General features: G+C 44.7%; 1 protein-coding gene and 1 long non-coding RNA gene across 36 annotated transcripts in view; one reads left to right on the top strand and one right to left on the bottom strand.

The window, feature by feature from the left end:
* The first annotated feature begins 35 nt into the window (after positions 1–35).
* On the top strand, positions 36–3844 carry LOC127920009 (uncharacterized). Of its 35 annotated transcripts, XR_008104738.1 has the most exons (7): positions 43–291; positions 502–583; positions 667–790; positions 833–1250; positions 1293–1460; positions 1629–1962; positions 2025–2201. It is a non-coding gene; the product is annotated as an uncharacterized LOC127920009 (long non-coding RNA). The 35 variants fall into 35 exon arrangements; XR_008104733.1 differs by lacking the exon at positions 502–583 and adding an exon at positions 292–459 and having other exon boundaries at positions 36–125; positions 709–1250; XR_008104744.1 differs by lacking the exon at positions 502–583 and having other exon boundaries at positions 38–83; positions 210–459; positions 709–1250; positions 2025–2202.
* A 2410-nt stretch (positions 3845–6254) lies between these two features.
* LOC127920007 (Golgi apparatus protein 1-like) overlaps positions 6255–23967 on the bottom strand; it is a 57599-nt gene continuing 39886 nt past the window's right edge. The window contains exons 3-7 of the mRNA XM_052503844.1: positions 16771–16857; positions 12675–12890; positions 11175–11378; positions 9900–9971; positions 6255–6495 (exon numbers count right to left, since the gene is read on the bottom strand). Coding sequence (XP_052359804.1) covers positions 6262–6495; positions 9900–9971; positions 11175–11378; positions 12675–12890; positions 16771–16857 — 813 coding nt within the window. The 3' untranslated portion in view covers positions 6255–6261. The remainder of the gene's footprint in view (positions 6496–9899; positions 9972–11174; positions 11379–12674; positions 12891–16770; positions 16858–23967) is intronic.

Raw genomic sequence — 23967 nt, 5'->3', positions numbered from 1 at the left:
GTACAGCCTCAGTGTTCACAGTAAAACTGTAACTTAAGTGGGTACAGCCTCAGTGTTCACAGTAAAACTGTAACTTAAAGTGGGTACAGCCTCAGTGTTCACAGTAAAACTGTAACTTAAAGCAGGTACAGCCTCAGTGTTCACAGTAAAACTGTAACTTAAAGCAGGTACAGCCTCAGTGTTCACAGTAAAACTGTAACTTAAAGCAGGTACAGCCTCAGTGTTCACAGTAAAACTGTAACTTAGTGGGTACAGCCTCAGTGTTCACAGTAAAACTGTAACTTAAAGCAGGTACAGCCTCAGTGTTCACAGTAAAACTGTAACTTAAAGTGGGTACAGCCTCAGTGTTCACAGTAAAACTGTAACTTAAAGCAGGTACAGCCTCAGTGTTCACAGTAAAACTGTAACTTAAAGCAGGTACAGCCTCAGTGTTCACAGTAAAACTGTAACTTAAAGCAGGTACAGCCTCAGTGTTCACAGTAAAACTGTAACTTAAAGCAGGTACAGCCTCAGTGTTCACAGTAAAACTGTAACTTAAAGCAGGTACAGCCTCAGTGTTCACAGTAAAACTGTAACTTAGTGGGTACAGCCTCAGTGTTCACAGTAAAACTGTAACTTAAGTGGGTACAGCCTCAGTGTTCACAGTAAAACTGTAACTTAAAGTAGGTACAGCCTCAGTGTTCACAGTAAAACTGTAACTTAAAGCAGGTACAGCCTCAGTGTTCACAGTAAAACTGTAACTTAGTGGGTACAGCCTCAGTGTTCACAGTAAAACTGTAACTTAAAGTGGGTACAGCCTCAGTGTTCACAGTAAAACTGTAACTTAAAGCAGGTACAGCCTCAGTGTTCACAGTAAAACTGTAACTTAAAGCGGGTACAGCCTCAGTGTTCACAGTAAAACTGTAACTTAAAGCAGGTACAGCCTCAGTGTTCACAGTAAAACTGTAACTTAAAGCAGGTACAGCCTCAGTGTTCACAGTAAAACTGTAACTTAGTGGGTACAGCCTCAGTGTTCACAGTAAAACTGTAACTTAAAGTGGGTACAGCCTCAGTGTTCACAGTAAAACTGTAACTTAAAGCAGGTACAGCCTCAGTGTTCACAGTAAAACTGTAACTTAAAGCAGGTACAGCCTCAGTGTTCACAGTAAAACTGTAACTTAAAGCAGGTACAGCCTCAGTGTTCACAGTAAAACTGTAACTTAAAGTGGGTACAGCCTCAGTGTTCACAGTAAAACTGTAACTTAAAGCAGGTACAGCCTCAGTGTTCACAGTAAAACTGTAACTTAAAGCAGGTACAGCCTCAGTGTTCACAGTAAAACTGTAACTTAAAGTGGGTACAGCCTCAGTGTTCACAGTAAAACTGTAACTTAAAGCAGGTACAGCCTCAGTGTTCACAGTAAAACTGTAACTTAAAGCAGGTACAGCCTCAGTGTTCACAGTAAAACTGTAACTTAAAGCAGGTACAGCCTCAGTGTTCACAGTAAAACTGTAACTTAAAGCAGGTACAGCCTCAGTGTTCACAGTAAAACTGTAACTTAAAGTAGGTACAGCCTCAGTGTTCACAGTAAAACTGTAACTTAAAGCAGGTACAGCCTCAGTGTTCACAGTAAAACTGTAACTTAAAGCAGGTACAGCCTCAGTGTTCACAGTAAAACTGTAACTTAGTGGGTACAGCCTCAGTGTTCACAGTAAAACTGTAACTTAAAGCAGGTACAGCCTCAGTGTTCACAGTAAAACTGTAACTTAAAGCAGGTACAGCCTCAGTGTTCACAGTAAAACTGTAACTTAAAGCAGGTACAGCCTCAGTGTTCACAGTAAAACTGTAACTTAAAGCAGGTACAGCCTCAGTGTTCACAGTAAAACTGTAACTTAAAGTGGGTACAGCCTCAGTGTTCACAGTAAAACTGTAACTTAAAGCAGGTACAGCCTCAGTGTTCACAGTAAAACTGTAACTTAAAGCAGGTACAGCCTCAGTGTAAAGTGGGTACAGCCTCAGTGTTCACAGTAAAATGAACTAAAAGCAGGTACAGCCTCAGTGTTCACAGTAAAACTGTAACTTAAAGTGGGTACAGCCTCAGTGTTCACAGTAAAATGAACTTAAAGCAGGTACAGCCTCAGTGTTCACAGTAAAACTGTAACTTAAAGCAGGTACAGCCTCAGTGTTCACAGTAAAACTGTAACTTAAAGCAGGTACAGCCTCAGTGTTCACAGTAAAACTGTAACTAAAGCAGGTACAGCCTCAGTGTTCACAGTAAAACTGTAACTAAAAGCAGGTACAGCCTCAGTGTTCACAGTAAAACTGTAACTAAAAGCAGGTACAGCCTCAGTGTTCACAGTAAAACTGTAACTAAAAGCAGGTACAGCCTCAGTGTTCACAGTAAAACTAAACTAAAGCAGGTAACTCAGTGTTCAAAGCAGGTACAGCCTCAGTGTTCACAGTAAACCTGTAACTTAAAGCAGGTACAGCCTCAGTGTTCACAGTAAAACTGTAACTTAAAGCAGGTACAGCCTCAGTGTTCACAGTAAAACTGTAACAGGTACAGCCTCAGTGTTCACAGTAAAACTGTAACTTAAAGTAGGTACAGCCTCAGTGTTCACAGTAAAACTGTAATTTAAAGCAGGTACAGCCTCAGTGTTCACAGTAAAACTGTAACTTAAAGCAGGTACAGCCTCAGTGTTCACAGTAAAACTGTAGCAGGTACAGCCTCAGTGTTCACAGTAAAACTGTAACTTAAAGTAGGTACAGCCTCAGTGTTCACAGTAAAACTGTAACTTAAAGCAGGTACAGCCTCAGTGTTCACAGTAAAACTGTAACTTAAAGCAGGTACAGCCTCAGTGTTCAAAGTAAACCGAACTTAAAGCAGGTACAGCCTCAGTGTTCACAGTAAACCTGTAACTTAAAGCAGGTACAGCCTCAGTGTTCACAGTAAAACGAACTTAAAGCAGGTACAGCCTCAGTGTTCACAGTAAAACTGTAACTTAAAGTAGGTACAGCCTCAGTGTTCACAGTAAAACTGTAACTGACAGCGGGTACAGCCTCAGTGTTCACAGTAAAACTGTAACTTAAAGCAGGTACAGCCTCAGTGTTCACAGTAAAACTGTAACTGACAGCGGGTACAGCCTCAGTGTTCACAGTAAAACTGTAACTTAAAGCAGGTACAGCCTCAGTGTTCACAGTAAACCTGTAACTTAAAGCAGGTACTGCCTCAGTGTTCACAGTAAACCTGTAACTTAAAGCAGGTACAGCCTCAGTGTTCACAGTAAAACTGTAGCAGGTACAGCCTCGGTGTTCACAGTAAAACTGTAACTTAAAGCAGGTACAGCCTCAGTGTTCACAGTATAACTGTAACTTAAAGCAGGTACAGCCTCAGTGTTCACAGTAAACCTGTAACTTAAAGCAGGTACTGCCTCAGTGTTCACAGTAAAACTGTAACTTAAAGCAGGTACTGCCTCAGTGTTCACAGTAAACCTGTAACTTAAAGCAGGTAGAGCCTCAGTGTTCACAGTAAAACTGTAACTTAAAGCAGGTAGAGCCTCAGTGTTCACAGTAAAACTGTAACTTAAAGTAGGTACAGCCTCAGTGTTCACAGTAAAACTGTAATTTAAAGCAGGTAGAGCCTCAGTGTTCACAGTAAAACTGTAACTTAAAGCAGGTACAGCCTCAGTGTTCACAGTAAACCTGTAACTTAAAGTAGGTACAGCCTCAGTGTTCACAGTAAAACTGTAACTTAAAGCAGGTACAGCCTCAGTGTTCACAGTAAAACTGTAAGCAGGTACAGCCTCAGTGTTCACAGTAAACCTGTAACTTAAAGCAGGTACAGCCTCAGTGTTCACAGTAAAACTGTAAGCAGGTACAGCCTCAGTGTTCACAGTAAAACTGTAACTTAAAGCAGGTACAGCCTCAGTGTTCACAGTAAACCTGTAACTTAAAGCAGGTAGAGCCTCAGTGTTCACAGTAAACCTGTAACTTAAAGCAGGTACAGCCTCAGTGTTCACAGTAAACCTGTAACTTAAAGCAGGTAGAGCCTCAGTGTTCACAGTAAACCTGTAACTTAAAGCAGGTAGAGCCTCCGTGTTCACAGTAAACGCACGCTGGAAGTTGCACAGCATTTTCACAACGTTCACATTTGAGCTCAGCAGACCTGAAATGTACTAACTGAAAAAGTTGTGTGGTTCGTGTGTTTCTATACAGGCATTATAACCCCCAGGGGTCCTGTTAATACAGTGGCTATTATATTGTGGAGTGAATTCCATTAACGCAGCTGTTAGGAACGGAATTAAAATCAGACACTTCGTATCGTTACACATAAACAATAAAAATATATATTTTTCGTTCAAGTCACACCTTCAAGTATCAACCCTCAAACATTAACCGTTGAATGTGTGTACATGTGTATGGCATTTATCACCCCTCATACACATGTATACACATTCAACAGTTAATGTATGGCCTTTATCACCCCTCATACACATGTATACACATTCAACAGTTAATGTATGGCATTTATCACCCCTCATACACATTCAACAGTTAATGTATGGCCTTTATCACCCCTCATACACATTCAACAGTTAATGTATGGCATTTATCACCCCTCATACACATGTATACACATTCAACAGTTAATGTATGGCCTTTATCACCCCTCATACACATGTATACACATTCAACAGTTAATGTATGGCATTTATCACCCCTCATACACATGTATACACATTCAACAGTTAATGTATGGCATTTATCACCCCTCATACACATGTATACACATTCAACAGTTAATGTATGGCATTTATCACCCTCATACACATGTACACACATTCAACAGTTAATGTATGGCATTTATCACCCCTCATACACATGTACACACATTCAACAGTTAATGTATGGCATTTATCACCCCTCATACACATGTATACACATTCAACAGTTAATGTATGGCATTTATCACCCCTCATACACATGTATATACACATTCAACAGTTAATGTATGGCATTTATCACCCCTCATACACATGTATTCACATTCAACAGTTAATGTATGGCATTTATCACCCTCATACACATGTATTCACATTCAACAGTTAATGTATGGCATTTATCACCCCCATACACATGTATACACATTCAACAGTTAATGTATGGCATTTATCACCCCTCATACACATGTATACACATTCAACAGTTAATGTATGGCATTTATCACCCCTCATACACATGTATACACATTCAACAGTTAATGTATGGCCTTTATCACCCCTCATACACATTCAACAGTTAATGTATGGCCTTTATCACCCCTCATACACATTCAACAGTTAATGTATGGCATTTATCACCCCTCACACACATTCAACAGTTAATGTATGGCATTTATCACCCCTCATACACATGTACACACATTCAACAGTTAATGTATGGCATTTATCACCCCTCACACACATTCAACAGTTAATGTATGGCATTTATCACCCCTCATACACATGTACACACATTCAACAGTTAATGTATGGCATTTATCACCCCTCACACACATGTACACACATTCAACAGTTAATGTATGGCATTTATCACCCTCATACACATTCAACAGTTAATGTATGGCATTTATCACCCCTCATACACATGTATACACATTCAACAGTTAATGTATGGCCTTTATCACCCCTCATACACATGTATACACATTCAACAGTTAATGTATGGCATTTATCACCCCTCATACACATGTATACACATTCAACAGTTAATGTATGGCATTTATCACCCCTCATACACATGTACACACATTCAACAGTTAATGTATGGCATTTATCACCCCTCATACACATGTATACACATTCAACAGTTAATGTATGGCATTTATCACCCCTCATACACATGTATACACATTCAACAGTTAATGTATGGCATTTATCACCCCTCATACACATGTATACACATTCAACAGTTAATGTACGGCATTTATCACCCCTCATACACATGTATACACATTCAACAGTTAATGTACGGCATTTATCACCCCTCATACACATGTATACACATTCAACAGTTAATGTATGGCATTTATCACCCCTCATACACATGTATTCACATTCAACAGTTAATGTATGGCATTTATCACCCCTCATACACATGTATTCACATTCAACAGTTAATGTATGGCATTTATCACCCCTCATACACATGTATACACATTCAACAGTTAATGTATGGCATTTATCACCCCTCACACACATTCAACAGTTAATGTATGGCATTTATCACCCCTCATACACATGTACACACACACTCTCTCTCCTCCACCCACCCCTGTGTACAGCAGACTCCAGGCATAGCAGCAGATATGATAGTCGTGCCTCTCTAGCGCGGGGCATGTTGGTGTCCAGGTTACAGCGGTGCTTCCTGAGGTCAGCCCTGCAGGCCTTGGTCAGAGAGTAGCTAACCTTGTAGTCCTGGGTTATCAGCTTCTGACGCGTGGTCAGGGCCTCTCGACACTGAGGGAGGGGAGGGGAGGGAGGGAGGGAGGGAGGAGGGACAGAGAGAAGTTTTAGTCATTGTCACATGAAAAGAGAGCTTTTACACACGTCCAAATATGGCATAGGAGCTAAAAATGACAGCTTGGGAAAGAAAATGTCTGCTCACTATTGGCCGCCCTTTAATAAAGCCTTAAGTTCAACACCCAACCACTGTTGGCCGCCCCTTTAATAAAGCCTTTAGTTCAACACCCAACCACTGTTGGCCGCCCCTTTAATGACCCTTTAATAAAGCCTGTAGTTCAACACCCAACCACTGTTGGCCGCCCCTTTAATAAAGCCTTTAGTTCAACACCCAACCACTGTTGGCCGCCCCTTTAATGACCCTTTAATAAAGCCTGTAGTTCAACACCCAACCACTGTTGGCCGCCCCTTTAATGACCCTTTAATAAAGCCTTTAGTTCAACACCCAACCACTGTTGGCCGCCCCTTTAATAAAGCCTTTAGTTCAACACCCAACCACTGTTGGCCGTCCCTTTAATGACCCTTTAATAAAGCCTGTAGTTCAACACCCAACCACTGTTGGCCGCCCCTTTAATAAAGCCTGTAGTTCAACACCCAACCACTGTTGGCCGCCCCTTTAATAAAGCCTGTAGTTCAACACCCAACCACTGTTGGCCGCCCCTTTAATGACCCTTTAATAAAGCCTGTAGTTCAACACCCAACCACTGTTGGCCGCCCCTTTAATGACCCTTTAATAAAGCCTGTAGTTCAACACCCAACCACTAAAAGCTTCATCAAAGCACTTGACAGCATGTAGATTCATTCTTATTCCCAGTCACATCTCTCTCTCTCTCAGCCTAACACAGTCCTGACCACACATCTCCCTCCCAGCCTAACACAGTCCTGTGGGTTTGTCTACGCAGTGACTATGCTGGAATAGAATTTAGAGGTCGGACGATTAATTAGGGGCGATTAAATAAATCGGAAAATCTGTATTATTTTTTATTTTTTGACATCTTTATTTAACTAGGCAAGTCAGTTAAGAACACATTCTTATTTTCAATGACTGCCTGGGAACAGTGGGTTAACTGCCTTGTTCAGGGGAACAGTGGGTTAACTGCCTTGTTCAGGGGAACAGTGGGTTAACTGCCTTGTTCAGGGGAACAGTGGGTTAACTGCCTTGTTCAGGGGAACAGTGGGTTAACTGCCTTGTTCAGGGGAACAGTGGGTTAACTGCCTTGTTCAGGGGAACAGTGGGTTAACTGCCTTGTTAACTGCCTTGTTCAGGGGAACAGTGGGTTAACCAATTTGTAAGTCGCTCTGGATAAGAGCGTCTGCTAAATGACTTAAATGTAAAAATGTTAACTGCCTTGTTCAGGGGAACAGTGGGTTAACTGCCTTGTTCAGGGGAACAGTGGGTTAACTGCCTTGTTCAGGGGAACAGTGGGTTAACTGCCTTGTTCAGGGGAACAGTGGGTTAACTGCCTTGTTCAGGGGAACAGTGGGTTAACTGCCTTGTTCAGGGAACAGTGGGTTAACTGCCTTGTTCAGGGGAACAGTGGGTTAACTGCCTTGTTCAGGGGAACAGTGGGTTAACTGCCTTGTTCAGGGGAACAGTGGGTTAACTGCCTTGTTCAGGGGAACAGTGGGTTAACTGCCTTGTTCAGGGAACAGTGGGTTAACTGCCTTGTTCAGGGGAACAGTGGGTTAACTGCCTTGTTCAGGGAACAGTGGGTTAACTGCCTTGTTCAGGGGAACAGTGGGTTAACTGCCTTGTTCAGGGAACAGTGGGTTAACTGCCTTGTTCAGTGGCAGAACGACAGATTTTTACCTTGTCAGCTTTGGGATTCAACTTTACAGTTAACTAGTCCAACGCTCTAACCACCTGCCTCTCATTGCACTCCACAAGGAGACTGCCTGTTATGCGAATGCAGTAGAAGCCAAGGTAATTTGCTCGCTAGCATTAAACTTAACTCATGAAAAACAATCATAATCACTAGTTAAACTAGTAATGTGTAGTTATCTAGCGTGTCTAGCATATAATCGATGCAACACTGGGGGGATGATTTAACAAAAGCGCATTTGCGAAAAAAGCACAATCGTTGGACGACCTGTACCTAACCATAAACACCAATGCCTTTCTTAAAATGAAAACACAGAAGTATATATTTTTAAACCTGCATATTTAGCTAAAAGCAATCCAGGGTTAGCAGGCAATATTAACCAGGTGAAATTGTGTCACTTCTCTTGCGTTCATTGCACGCAGAGTCAGGGTATATGCAACAGTTTGGGCAGCCTGGCTCATTGCGAACTAATTTGCCAGAATTTTACATAATTATGACATAACATTGAAGGTTGTAACAGGAATATTTAGACTTATGGATGCCACCCGTTAGATAAAATACCGAACGGTTCCGTATTTCACAGAAATAATAAATGTTTCGTTTTCGAAATGATAGTCTCCTGATTCGACCATATTAATGACCAAAGGCTCGTATTTCTGTGTGTTATTGTGTTATAATTAAGTCTATGATTTGATAGAGCAGTCTGACTGAGTGGCGGTAGGCAGCAGCAGGCTCGTAAGCATTCATTCAAACAGCACTTTCGTGCGTTTTGCCAGCAGCTCTTCGCAAGCACAGCGCTGTTTATGACTTCAAGCCTATCAGCCTAATGGCTGGTGTAACCGATGTGAAATGGTTAGCTAGTTAGCGGGGTGCGTGCTAATAGCGTTTCAAACGTCACTCGCTCTGAGACTTAGAGTAGTTATTCCCCTCGGCTTTTGTGGAGCGATGGGTAACGCTGCTTCGAGGGTGGCTGTTGTCAATGTGTTCCTGGTTCTGGTTCGAGCCCAGGTAGGGGCGAGGGGAGAGGGATGGAAGCTATACTGTTACACTGGCAATACTAAAGTACCTATAAGAACATCCAATAGTCAAAGGTATATGAAATACACATGGTATAGAGAGAAATAGTCCTATAAATACTATATTAACTACAACCTAAAACCTCTTAACAGGGAATATTGAAGACTCATGTTAAAAGGAACCACCAGCTTTCATATGTTCTCATGTTCTGAGCAAGGAACTGAAACGTTAGCTTTCTTACGTGGCACATATTGCACTTTTACTTTCTTCTCCAACACTTTGTTTTTGCATTATTTAAACTAAATTGAACATGTTTCATTATTTGAGGCCAAATATATTTTTATTGATGTATTATATGTAGTTAAAATAAGTGTTCATTCAGTATTGTTGTAAATAAAATAAATACAAATTCGGCCGATTAATCGGTATCGGCGTTGAAAAATCATAAAATCGGTCGACCTCTAGTAGAAATACCATTTGTTTGTATGTAGTGTATATAATAAATAATATACATGTTGATATAAATCATCTGCACGTCTCCATCAGTGGTTTTCTCCATACCTTCTCAGACATGGCCTCCTCAAACTTGTGGCTGAAGAGACACTTGTAAACCTTGCCCTCTCCTGCTTGGGTCTGGAAGAACAGAGAAACACAGAGACCAGTCACGGTCCTCAGTAACCTGAAGAACAGAGACCAGTCACTGTCCTCAGTAACCCGAGCAACAGAGACCAGTCAATGTCCTCAGTAACCCGAAGAACAGAGACCAGTCACTGTCCTCAGTAACCTGAAGAACAGAGACCAGTCAACGTCCTCAGTAACCCCGAAGAACAGAGACCAGTCACTGTCCTCAGTAACCTAAAGAACAGAGACCAGCCACTGTCCTCAGTAACCCGAAGAAGAACAGAGACCAGTCAACGTCCTCAGTAACCCGAAGAAGAACAGAGACCAGTCAACGTCCTCAGTAACCCGAAGAACAGAGACCAGTCACTGTCCTCAGTAACCTAAAGAACAGAGACCAGCCACTGTCCTCAGTAACCCGAAGAACAGAGACCAGTCACCGTCCTCAGTAACCTGAAGAAGAACAGAGACCAGTCAACGTCCTCAGTAACCTGAAGAAGAACAGAGACCAGTCAACGTCCTCAGTAACCTGAAGAAGAACAGAGACCAGTCAACGTCCTCAGTAACCTGAAGAAGAACAGAGACCAGTCAACGTCCTCAGTAACCTGAAGAAGAACAGAGACCAGTCAACGTCCTCAGTAACCTGAAGAAGAACAGAGACCAGTCAACATCCTCAGTAACCTGAAGAAGAACAGAGACCAGTCAACGTCCTCAGTAACCTGAAGAACAACAGAGACCAGTCAACGTCCTCAGTAACCTGAAGAACAACAGAGACCAGTCACTGTCCTCAGTAACCTGAAGAACAGAGACCAGTCAACGTCCTCAGTAACCTGAAGAAGAACAGAGACCAGTCAACGTCCTCAGTAACCTGAAGAAGAACAGAGACCAGTCAACGTCCTCAGTAACCTGAAGAAGAACAGAGACCAGTCAACGTCCTCAGTAACCTGAAGAACAACAGAGACCAGTCACTGTCCTCAGTAACCTGAAGAAGAACAGAGACCAGTCACTGTCCTCAGTAACCTAAAGAACAGAGACCAGTCAACGTCCTCAGTAACCTAAAGAACAGAGACCAGTCAACGTCCTCAGTAACCTAAAGAACAGAGACCAGTCAACGTCCTCAGTAACCTAAAGAACAGAGACCAGTCACTGTCCTCAGTAACCTGCATCAGGTAATTGTCATTTGGGAGACCGTTATGTAAGGCAAGATGAGCAGCGTACGTTTCCACAGAAGCGTTCTCGGTCCTCTCGGCAGGAGAAGTACAGGAATCTGTCCAGGTGGAAGTCGTCTGACGACAGCTCCGCTACGCGCATGATGCTCTTCTTACACTCCTCTCTGATTGGATGAGCCTGGTCCTGTTGCTCCGCCTCTCGGACTAAGGCTTTCTCCAGACACGCTATGACCTCACCCTGTGAATGGATGTCCTGGGGGGCAGAGGGAGAGAGGAGCAGAGAAAGTGTTCCAATTGGTTATACTTAAACTCAGTAACAGCACCAGGCCTCACACTACTACAATCTGAAGTCTGATGTCTACTGTTTGTTGATGATCTGGTGCTTCGGTCACCAACCAAGGAGGACCTACAGCAGCACCTAGATCTTCTACACAAATTTTGACAAACTCCAAGCATTGATTATGCAAGAATGGGCTGCCATCAGTCAGGATGTGGCCCAGAAGTTAATTGATAGCATGCCAGGGCGGATTGTAGAGGTCTTGAAAAAGAAGGGTCAACACCGCAAATATTGACTCTTAGCATCATCTTCATATACAGTGGGGCAAAAAAGTATTTAGTCAGCCACCAATTGTGCAAGTTCTCCCACTTAAAAAGAAGAGAGAGGCCTGTAATTTTCATCATAGGTACACTTCAACTATGACAGACAAAATGAGAAAAATATCCAGAAAATCACATTGTAGGATGTTTAATGCATTTATTTTCAAATTATGGTGGAAAATAAGCATTTGGTCAATAACAAAAGTTAATCTCAATCCGTTTTCTGTAAGAGAGGCTCTCAAGAGAAGACAGGCTATGTGCACACTGCCCACAAAATGAGATGGAAACTGAGCTGCACTTCCTAACCTCCTGTCAAATGTATGACCATACAAGAGACACATATTTCCCTCAGATTACACAGACCCACAACGAATTCAAAAAACAAAGTCCCACCTTGATAAATACCCATATCTATTAAAAAAGGGCCAACGTCCCACCTTGATAAAGTCCCATATCTATTAAAAAAGGGGCCAAAGTCCCACCTTGATAAAGTCCCATATCTATTAAAAAAGGGCCAACGTCCCACCTTGATTAAGTCCCATATCTATTAAAAAAGGGCCAACGTCCCACCTTGATAAAGTCCCATATCTATTAAAAACAGGCCAACGTCCCACCTTGATAAAGTCCCATATCTATTAAAAAAGGGCCAACGTCCCACCTTGATAAAGTCCCATATCTATTAAAAAAGGGCCAACGTCCCACCTTGATAAAGTCCCATATCTATTAAAAAAGGGCCAACCAGTAAAGAACAACCACCATCGGTAATCCATTTACATCATTTACATTTAATCCAACCTGTATTGATCTGGATTGTCCTCCCACACGATAAATCCTTCAGTACAGACTGCACTCTGAAGAGGCCCCTAACCAAATCACTAGACAACTCAGAGAGATAACGGTGCCTCAGCCTGCCTCCCTGTGAGTATCACTACAACACACCCTCCCATCTCACCTTCTCTCCAACGTTGATGCTTCCACAGCGTAGCGTGTTGATGTCCTCTCTACACTTGTCCATGAAGCCACAGATGAGTCTGTAGTCTGAGAAGACGATAGAGGTCATCTTGGTGATGTACTGGTGACACTGGTACTCTGTGATGTTACCACGGTGATCCACCAGGCAGGACACCAGGTAACCCTTACCACGCTCCTCCTCTGAACACTCCTTAATCTGAGGGGGGGGGGTGAAATACACACTCCGTAATCTGAGGGGGGAGACGCAGAGGTGAAATACACACTCCTTAATCTAAGGGGGGCAGAGGTGAAATACACACTCCTTAGAATACAACACACACCACTAAGGTGAAGTTAAAACAGACGTTGTTAATAGGATTGAATAGTAGGATAGGTTTTAGAGGAGTTAAAACCTGTAACAAGATGTGTTTTAAATGATTGGATGAAGTTCTATCGTCTCTATGACAACCTGTCCCTTGAAAACATCCAGTAGAAGAGAAGGAAAAGCTGAGTAGATGACCTGGCTAGATGGGATGACCTGGCTAGATGACCTGGCTAGATGACCTGGCTAGATGGGATGACCTGGCTAGATGACCTGGCTAGATGGGATGACCTGGCTAGATGGGATGACCTGGCTAGATGACCTGGCTAGATGGGATGACCTGGCTAGATGGGATGACCTGGCTAGATGACCTGGCTAGATGGGATGACCTGGCTAGATGACCTGGCTAGATGGGATGACCTGGCTAGATGGGATGGCCTGGCTAGATGGGATGACCTGGCTAGATGACCTGGCTAGATGGGATGACCTGGCTAGATGACCTGGCTAGATGACCTGGCTAGATGGGATGACCTGGCTAGATGGGATAACCTGGCTAGATGGGATAACCTGGCTAGATGACCTGGCTAGATGGGATGACCTGGCTAGATGGGATGACCTGGCTAGATGACCTGGCTAGATGGGATGACCTGGCTAAGTAGATGACCTGGCTAGATGGGATGACCTGGCTAGATGGGATGACCTGGCTAGATGACCTGGCTAGATGGGATGACCTGGCTAGATGACCTGGCTAGATGGGATGACCTGGCTAAGTAGATGACCTGGCTAGATGGGATGACTTGGCTAGATGGGATGGCCTGGCTAGATGGGATGGCCTGGCTAGATGGGATGACCTGGCTAGATGACCTGGCCAGATGGGATGACCTGGCTAGATGACCTGGCTAGATGGGATGACCTGGCTAGATGGGATGACCTGGCTAGATGGGATGACCTGGCTAGATGGGATGACCTGGCTAGATGACCTGGCTGAGTAGATGACCTGGCTGAGTAGATGACCTGGCTAGATGGGATGACCTGGCTGAGTAGATGACCTGGCTAGATGGGATGACCTGGCTGAGTAGATGACCTGGCTAGATGGGATGACCTGGCTAGATGGGATGACCTGGCTAGATGGGATGACCTGGCTGAGTAGATGGGATGACCTGGCTAGATGGGATGACCTGGCTAGATGACCTGGCTAGATGACCTGGCTGGATGACCTGGCTAGATGGGATAAACTGGCTAGATGACCTGGCTAGATGGGATGACCTGGCTAGATGGGATGACCTGGCTAGATGGGATGACCTGGCTAGATGGGATGACCTGGCTAGATGGGATGACCTGGCTGAGTAGATGACCTGGCTAGATGGGATGACCTGGCTAGATGGGATGACCTGGCTGGATGACCTGGCTAGATGGGATAACCTGGCTAGATGACCTGGCTGAGTAGATGACCTGGCTAGATGGGATGACCTGGCTAGATGGGATGACCTGGCTAGATGACCTGGCTAGATGGGATGACCTGGCTAAGTAGATGACCTGGCTAGATGGGATGACTTGGCTAGATGGGATGGCCTGGCTAGATGGGATGGCCTGGCTAGATGGGATGACCTGGCTAGATGACCTGGCCAGATGGGATGACCTGGCTAGATGACCTGGCTAGATGGGATGACCTGGCTAGATGGGATGACCTGGCTAGATGGGATGACCTGGCTAGATGACCTGGCTGAGTAGATGACCTGGCTGAGTAGATGACCTGGCTGAGTAGATGACCTGGCTAGATGGGATGACCTGGCTGAGTAGATGACCTGGCTAGATGGGATGACCTGGCTGAGTAGATGACCTGGCTAGATGGGATGACCTGGCTAGATGGGATGACCTGGCTAGATGGGATGACCTGGCTGAGTAGATGGGATGACCTGGCTAGATGGGATGACCTGGCTAGATGACCTGGCTAGATGACCTGGCTGGATGACCTGGCTAGATGGGATAAACTGGCTAGATGACCTGGCTAGATGGGATGATCTGGCTAGATGGGATGACCTGGCTGAGTAGATGACCTCGCTAGATGGGATGACCTGGCTAGATGGGATGACCTGGCTAGATGGGATGACCTGGCTGGATGACCTGGCTAGATGGGATAACCTGGCTAGATGACCTGGCTGAGTAGATGACCTGGCTAGATGGGATGACCTGGCTAGATGGGATGACCTGGCTAGATGGGATGACCTGGCTAGATGACCTGGCTAGATGGGATGACCTGGCTAGATGGGATGACCTGGCTAGATGGGATGACCTGGCTAGATGGGATGACCTGGCTAGATGGGATGACCTGGCTAGATGGGATGACCTGGTTAGATGGGATGACCTGGCTAGATGGGATGACCTGGCTAGATGGGTTGACCTGGCTAGATGGGTTGACCTGGCTAGATGGGTTGACCTGGCTAGATGGGATGACCTGGCTAGATGGGATGACCTGGCTAGATGGGATGACCTGGCTAGATGGGATGACCTGGCTGAGTAGGTGACCTGGCTGAGTAGGTGACCTGGCTGAGAAGTAAAGGCTGAGTAGATGACCTGGCTGAGTAGATGACCTGGCTCGGTGGCCTAGCTCGGTGGCCTGGCTGAGAAGGAAAGGCTGAGTAGGTGGCCTGGCTAGGTGGCCTGGCTAGGGGGCCTGGCTGAGAAGATGACCTGGCTAGATGGCCTGGCTAGATGGCCTGGCTAGATGGCCTGGCTAGAAGACCCTGGCAGTAACCGTCTCTTTAATAATGTGGGGGGGATTGAAGGATTAGAAAATCAGTCTTTAAACAGTCTGGGTTTCAGCCGGTCCATACAGACTCATTGTGATGGAAAACCCACTGTCTCTCCTTACTAGGGCCACTGGGGATGCAGAGCCTGTGTCCCTACGGCCCTACAGGGGACAGGTGGTGCCCACAGTCCCTACAGGGGACAGGTGGTGCCCACAGTCCCTACAGGGGACAGGTGGTGCCCACATTCCCTACAGGGGACAGGTGGTGCCCACATTCCCTACAGGGGACAGGTGGTGCCCACATTCCCTACAGGGGACAGGTGGTGCCCACATTCCCTACAGGGGACAGGTGGTGCCCACATTCCCTACAGGGGACAGGTGGTGCCCACATTCCCTACAGGGGACAGGTGGTGCCCACATTCCCTACAGGGGACAGGTGGTGCCCACATTCCCTACAGGGGACAGGTGGTGCCCACATTCCCTACAGGGGACAGGTGGTGCCCACATTCCCTACAGGGGACAGGTGGTGCCCACATTCCCTACAGGGGACAGGTAGTGCCCACATTCCCTACAGGGGACAGGTGGTGTCCACATTCCCTACAGGGGACAGGTGGTGCCCACATTCCCTACAGGGGACAGGTGGTGTCCACATTCCCTACAGGGGACAGGTGGTGCCCACATTCCCTACAGGGGACAGGTGGTGTCCACATTCCCTACAGGGGACAGGTGGTGCCCACATTCCCTACAGGGGACAGGTGGTGCCCACATTCCCTACAGGGGACAGGTAGTGCCCACATTCCCTACAGGGGACAGGTGGTGCCCACATTCCCTACAGGGGACAGGTAGTGCCCACATTCCCTACAGGGGACAGGTGGTGTCCACATTCCCTACAGGGGACAGGTGGTGCCCACATTCCCTACGGTGTGTGTGTGTGTGTGTGTGTGTGTGTGTGTGTGTGTGTGTGTGTGTGTGTGTGTGTGTGTGTGTGTGTGTGTGTGTGTGTGTGTGTGTGTGTGTGTGACTAACCTCAGTGATAGTACTCTTGCAGATCTCCATGGCCACAGACTCAAACTTGGGATCCATTGTCAGGTTCAGCTTGTAGTTCCATAGCAACTGGAGGGAAGAAGGAGAGAGACCATGAGACACACAGACAGACACACAGAGACAGAGAGGGACCATGAGACACACAGACAGACACATACAGAGAGAGACGGGGGGGGGGGTGAAAGAGTCACTAGCCGTCTGCTACCCCTACCATGAGACGGGGGGGGGTGGGGGTGAAAGAGTCCCTAGCCGTCTGCTATCCCTACCATGAGACGGGGGGTGGGGGGGTGAAAGAGTCCCTAGCCGTCTGCTATCCCTACCATGAGACGGGGGGGTGGGGGTGAAAGAGTCCCTAGCCGTCTGCTATCCCTGCCATGAGACGGGGGTGAAAGAGTCACTAGCCGTCTGCTACCCCTACCATGAGACGGGGGGGTGGGGTGAAAGAGTCACTAGCCGTCTGCTATCCCTACCATGAGACGGGGGTGGGGGGGTGAAAGAGTCACTAGCCGTCTGCTATCCCTACCATGAGACGGGGGGTGAAAGAGTCACTAGCCGTCTGCTATCCCTACCATGAGACGGGGGGTGAAAGAGTCACTAGCTGTCTGCTATCCCTACCGTGAGGCCCTCTATCCGTGAGGCCCTCTATCCGTGAGGCCCTCTATCCGTGAGGCCCTCTATCCGTGAGGCCCTCTATCCGTGTGGCCCTCTATCCGTGTGGCCCTCTATCCGTGTGGCCCTCTATCCGTGAGGCCCTCTATCCGTGAGGCCCTCTATCCGTGAGGCCCTCTATCCGTGAGGCCCTCTATCCGTGAGGCCCTCTATCCGTGAGGCCCTCTATCCGTGAGGCCCTCTATCCGTGAGGCCCTCTATCCGTGAGGCCCTCTATCCGTGAGGCCCTCTATCCGTGAGGCTCTCTGGTAGAACATGAAGGCCGTATCTCCACGGCAGACCCAAAACACCCCGCGTCTCCAGACCCAAAACACCCCGCGTCTCCAGACCCAAAACACCCCGCGTCTCCAGACCCAAAACACCCCGCGTCTCCAGACCCAAAACACCCGCGTCTCCAGACCCAAAACACCCCCGCGTCTCCAGACCCAAAACACCCCGCGTCTCCAGACCCAAAACACCCCGTGTCTCCAGACCCAAAACACAACGAACTGTAGTGATCCTATTAACAGCCACAACGAACTGTAGTGATCCTATTAACATCTAGCAGCCACAACGAACTGTAGTGATCCTATTAACATCTAGCAGCCACAACGAACTGTAGTGATCCTATTAACAACCACAACGAACTGTAGTGATCCTATTAACAACCACAACGAACTGTAGTGATCCTATTAACATCTAGCAGCCACAACGAACTGTAGTGATCCTATTAACAACCACAACGAACTGTAGTGATCCTATTAACATCTAGCAGCCACAACGAACTGTAGTGATCCTATTAACATCTAGCAACCACAACGAACTGTAGTGATCCTATTAACATCTAGCAGCCACAACGAACTGTAGTGATCCTATTAACATCTAGCAGCCACAACGAACTGTAGTGATCCTATTAACATCTAGCAACCACAACGAACTGTAGTGATCCTATTAACATCTAGCAGCCACAACGAACTGTAGTGATCCTATTAACAGCCACAACGAACTGTAGTGATCCTATTAACAACCACAACGAACTGTAGTGATCCTATTAACATCCACAACGAACTGTAGTGATCCTATTAACATCTAGCAGCCACAACGAACTGTAGTGATCCTATTAACATCCACAACGAACTGTAGTGATCCTATTAACATCTAGCAACCACAACGAACTGTAGTGATCCTATTAACAACCACAACGAACTGTAGTGATCCTATTAACATCTAGCAGCCACAACGAACTGTAGTGATCCTATTAACATCTAGCAACCACAACGAACTGTAGTGATCCTATTAACATCTAGCAGCCACAACGAACTGTAGTGATCCTATTAACATCTAGCAGCCACAACGAACTGTAGTGATCCTATTAACAACCACAACGAACTGTAGTGATCCTATTAACAACCACAACGAACTGTAGTGATCCTATTAACAACCACAACGAACTGTAGTGATCCTATTAACATCTAGCAGCCACAACGAACTGTAGTGATCCTATTAACAGCCACAACGAACTGTAGTGATCCTATTAACATCCACAACTAACTGTAGTGATCCTATTAACAGCCACAACGAACTGTAGTGATCCTATTAACAGCCACAACGAACTGTAGTGATCCTATTAACATCCACAACTAACTGTAGTGATCCTATTAACAGCCACAACTAACTGTAGTGATCCTATTAACAGCCACAACGAACTGTAGTGATCCTATTAACAGCCACAACGAACTGTAGTGATCCTATTAACAACCACAACGAACTGTAGTGATCCTATTAACATCTAGCAGCCACAACGAACTGTAGTGATCCTATTAACATCTAGCAGCCACAACGAACTGTAGTGATCCTATTAACAACCACAACGAACTGTAGTTATCCTATTAACATCCACAACGAACTGTAGTGATCCTATTAACATCCACAACGAACTGTAGTGATCCTATTAACATCTAGCAGCCACAACGAACTGTAGTGATCCTATTAACAACCACAACGAACTGTAGTGATCCTATTAACATCTAGCAGCCACAACGAACTGTAGTGATCCTATTAACAGCCACAACGAACTGTAGTGATCCTATTAACATCCACAACGAACTGTAGTGATCCTATTAACAGCCACAACGAACTGTAGTGATCCTATTAACAGCCACAACGAACTGTAGTGATCCTATTAACAACCACAACGAACTGTAGTGATCCTATTAACATCTAGCAGCCACAACGAACTGTAGTGATCCTATTAACAGCCACAACGAACTGTAGTGATCCTATTAACAGCCACAACAAACTGTAGTGATCCTATTAACAGCCACAACGAACTGTAGTGATCCTATTAACATCTAGCAGCCACAACGAACTGTAGTGATCCTATTAACATCTAGCAACCACAACGAACTGTAGTGATCCTATTAACATCTAGCAGCCACAACGAACTGTAGTGATCCTATTAACATCTAGCAGCCACAACGAACTGTAGTGATCCTATTAACATCTAGCAACCACAACGAACTGTAGTGATCCTATTAACAACCACAACGAACTGTAGTGATCCTATTAACAACCACAACGAACTGTAGTGATCCTATTAACAACCACAACGAACTGTAGTGATCCTATTAACATCCACAACGAACTGTAGTGATCCTATTAACATCTAGCAGCCACAACGAACTGTAGTGATCCTATTAACATCTAGCATCCACAACGAACTGTAGTGATCCTATTAACAACCACAACGAACTGTAGTGATCCTATTAACATCTAGCAACCACAACGAACTGTAGTGATCCTATTAACAACCACAACGAACTGTAGTGATCCTATTAACATCTAGCAGCCACAACGAACTGTAGTGATCCTATTAACAGCCACAACGAACTGTAGTGATCCTATTAACATCCACAACTAACTGTAGTGATCCTATTAACAGCCACAACGAACTGTAGTGATCCTATTAACAGCCACAACGAACTGTAGTGATCCTATTAACATCCACAACTAACTGTAGTGATCCTATTAACAGCCACAACTAACTGTAGTGATCCTATTAACAGCCACAACGAACTGTAGTGATCCTATTAACAGCCACAACGAACTGTAGTGATCCTATTAACATCTAGCAGCCACAACGAACTGTAGTGATCCTATTAACATCTAGCAGCCACAACGAACTGTAGTGATCCTATTAACAGCCACAACGAACTGTAGTGATCCTATTAACAGCCACAACGAACTGTAGTGATCCTATTAACAGCCACAACGAACTGTAGTGATCCTATTAACATCTAACATCCACAACGAACTGTAGTGATCCTATTAACATCTAGCTGCCACAACGAACTGTAGTGATCCTATTAACATCTAGCAACCACAACGAACTGTAGTGATCCTATTAACATCTAGCAGCCACAACGAACTGTAGTGATCCTATTAACAACCACAACGAACTGTAGTGATCCTATTAACATCTAGCAGCCACAACGAACTGTAGTGATCCTATTAACAACCACAACGAACTGTAGTGATCCTATTAACATCTAGCAGCCACAACGAACTGTAGTGATCCTATTAACAACCACAACGAACTGTAGTGATCCTATTAACATCTAGCAGCCACAACGAACTGTAGTGATCCTATTAACAACCACAACGAACTGTAGTGATCCTATTAACAACCACAACGAACTGTAGTGATCCTATTAACATCTAGCAGCCACAACGAACTGTAGTGATCCTATTAACAACCACAACGAACTGTAGTGATCCTATTAACATCTAGCAGCCACAACGAACTGTAGTGATCCTATTAACAACCACAACGAACTGTAGTGATCCTATTAACATCCACAACGAACTGTAGTGATCCTATTAACATCTAGCAACCACAACGAACTGTAGTGATCCTATTAACATCCACAACGAACTGTAGTGATCCTATTAACATCTAGCAGCCACAACGAACTGTAGTGATCCTATTAACATCCACAACGAACTGTAGTGATCCTATTAACAACCACAACGAACTGTAGTGATCCTATTAACATCCACAACGAACTGTAGTGATCCTATTAACATCCACAACGAACTGTAGTGATCCTATTAACATCTAGCAGCCACAACGAACTGTAGTGATCCTATTAACATCCACAACGAACTGTAGTGATCCTATTAACAACCACAACGAACTGTAGTGATCCTATTAACAACCACAACGAACTGTAGTGATCCTATTAACATCCACAACGAACTGTAGTGATCCTATTAACAACCACAACGAACTGTAGTGATCCTATTAACAACCACAACGAACTGTAGTGATCCTATTAACATCTAGCAGCCACAACGAACTGTAGTGATCCTATTAACAGCCACAACGAACTGTAGTGATCCTATTAACAACCACAACGAACTGTAGTGATCCTATTAACAGCCACAACGAACTGTAGTGATCCTATTAACAGCCACAACGAACTGTAGTGATCCTATTAACATCTAGCAGCCACAACGAACTGTAGTGATCCTATTAACATCTAGCAACCACAACGAACTGTAGTGATCCTATTAACAGCCACAACGAACTGTAGTGATCCTATTAACATCTAGCAGCCACAACGAACTGTAGTGATCCTATTAACATCTAGCAGCCACAACGAACTGTAGTGATCCTATTAACATCCACAACGAACTGTAGTGATCCTATTAACAACCACAACGAACTGTAGTGATCCTATTAACATCTAGCAACCACAACGAACTGTAGTGATCCTATTAACAACCACAACGAACTGTAGTGATCCTATTAACAACCACAACGAACTGTAGTGATCCTATTAACAACCACAAAGAACTGTAGTGATCCTATTAACATCTAGCAACCACAACGAACTGTAGTGATCCTATTAACATCTAGCAGCCACAACGAACTGTAGTGATCCTATTAACATCTAGCAGCCACAACGAACTGTAGTGATCCTATTAACAACCACAACGAACTGTAGTGATCCTATTAACATCTAGCAGCCACAACGAACTGTAGTGATCCTATTAACATCTAGCAGCCACAACGAACTGTAGTGATCCTATTAACATCTAGCAGCCACAACGAACTGTAGTGATCCTATTAACATCTAGCAGCCACAACGAACTGTAGTGATCCTATTAACAACCACAACGAACTGTAGTGATCCTATTAACAACCACAACGAACTGTAGTGATCCTATTAACATCTAGCAACCACAACGAACTGTAGTGATCCTATTAACATCTAGCATCCACAACAAACTGTAGTGATCCTATTAACATCCACAACGAACTGTAGTGATCCTATTAACAACCACAACGAACTGTAGTGATCCTATTAACATCTAGCAACCACAACGAACTGTAGTGATCCTATTAACAGCCACAACGAACTGTAGTGATCCTATTAACGTCTAGCAACCACAACGAACTGTAGTGATCCTATTAACAACCACAACGAACTGTAGTGATCCTATTAACATCTAGCAGCCACAACGAACTGTAGTGATCCTATTAACATCCACAACGAACTGTAGTGATCCTATTAACATCTAGCAACCACAACGAACTGTAGTGATCCTATTAACAACCACAACAAACTGTAGTGATCCTATTAACAACCACAACGAACTGTAGTGATCCTATTAACATCCACAACGAACTGTAGTGATCCTATTAACATCTAGCAACCACAACGAACTGTAGTGATCCTATTAACATCCACAACGAACTGTAGTGATCCTATTAACATCCACAACGAACTGTAGTGATCCTATTAACATCTAGCAACCACAACGAACTGTAGTGATCCTATTAACAACCACAACGAACTGTAGTGATCCTATTAACATCTAGCAGCCACAACGAACTGTAGTGATCCTATTAACAACCACAACGAACTGTAGTGATCCTATTAACATCTAGCAGCCACAACGAACTGTAGTGATCCTATTAACATCCACAACGAACTGTAGTGATCCTATTAACATCTAGCAACCACAACGAACTGTAGTGATCCTATTAACAACCACAACAAACTGTAGTGATCCTATTAACAACCACAACGAACTGTAGTGATCCTATTAACATCTAGCAGCCACAACGAACTGTAGTGATCCTATTAACATCTAGCAGCCACAACGAACTGTAGTGATCCTATTAACATCTAGCAACCACAACGAACTGTAGTGATCCTATTAACATCTAGCAACCACAACGAACTGTAGTGATCCTATTAACATCTAGCAGCCACAACGAACTGTAGTGATCCTATTAACAACCACAACAAACTGTAGTGATCCTATTAACATCTAGCAGCCACAACGAACTGTAGTGATCCTATTAACATCTAGCAGCCACAACGAACTGTAGTGATCCTATTAACATCTAGCAGCCACAACGAACTGTAGTGATCCTATTAACATCTAGCAACCACAACGAACTGTAGTGATCCTATTAACATCTAGCAACCACAACGAACTGTAGTGATCCTATTAACA

The sequence above is a fragment of the Oncorhynchus keta genome, unplaced genomic scaffold (genome assembly GCF_023373465.1).
Source record: "Oncorhynchus keta strain PuntledgeMale-10-30-2019 unplaced genomic scaffold, Oket_V2 Un_contig_18075_pilon_pilon, whole genome shotgun sequence".
NCBI classification, from domain to species: domain Eukaryota; kingdom Metazoa; phylum Chordata; class Actinopteri; order Salmoniformes; family Salmonidae; genus Oncorhynchus; species Oncorhynchus keta.
This window is presented reverse-complemented; position numbering and strand designations above follow the sequence as displayed.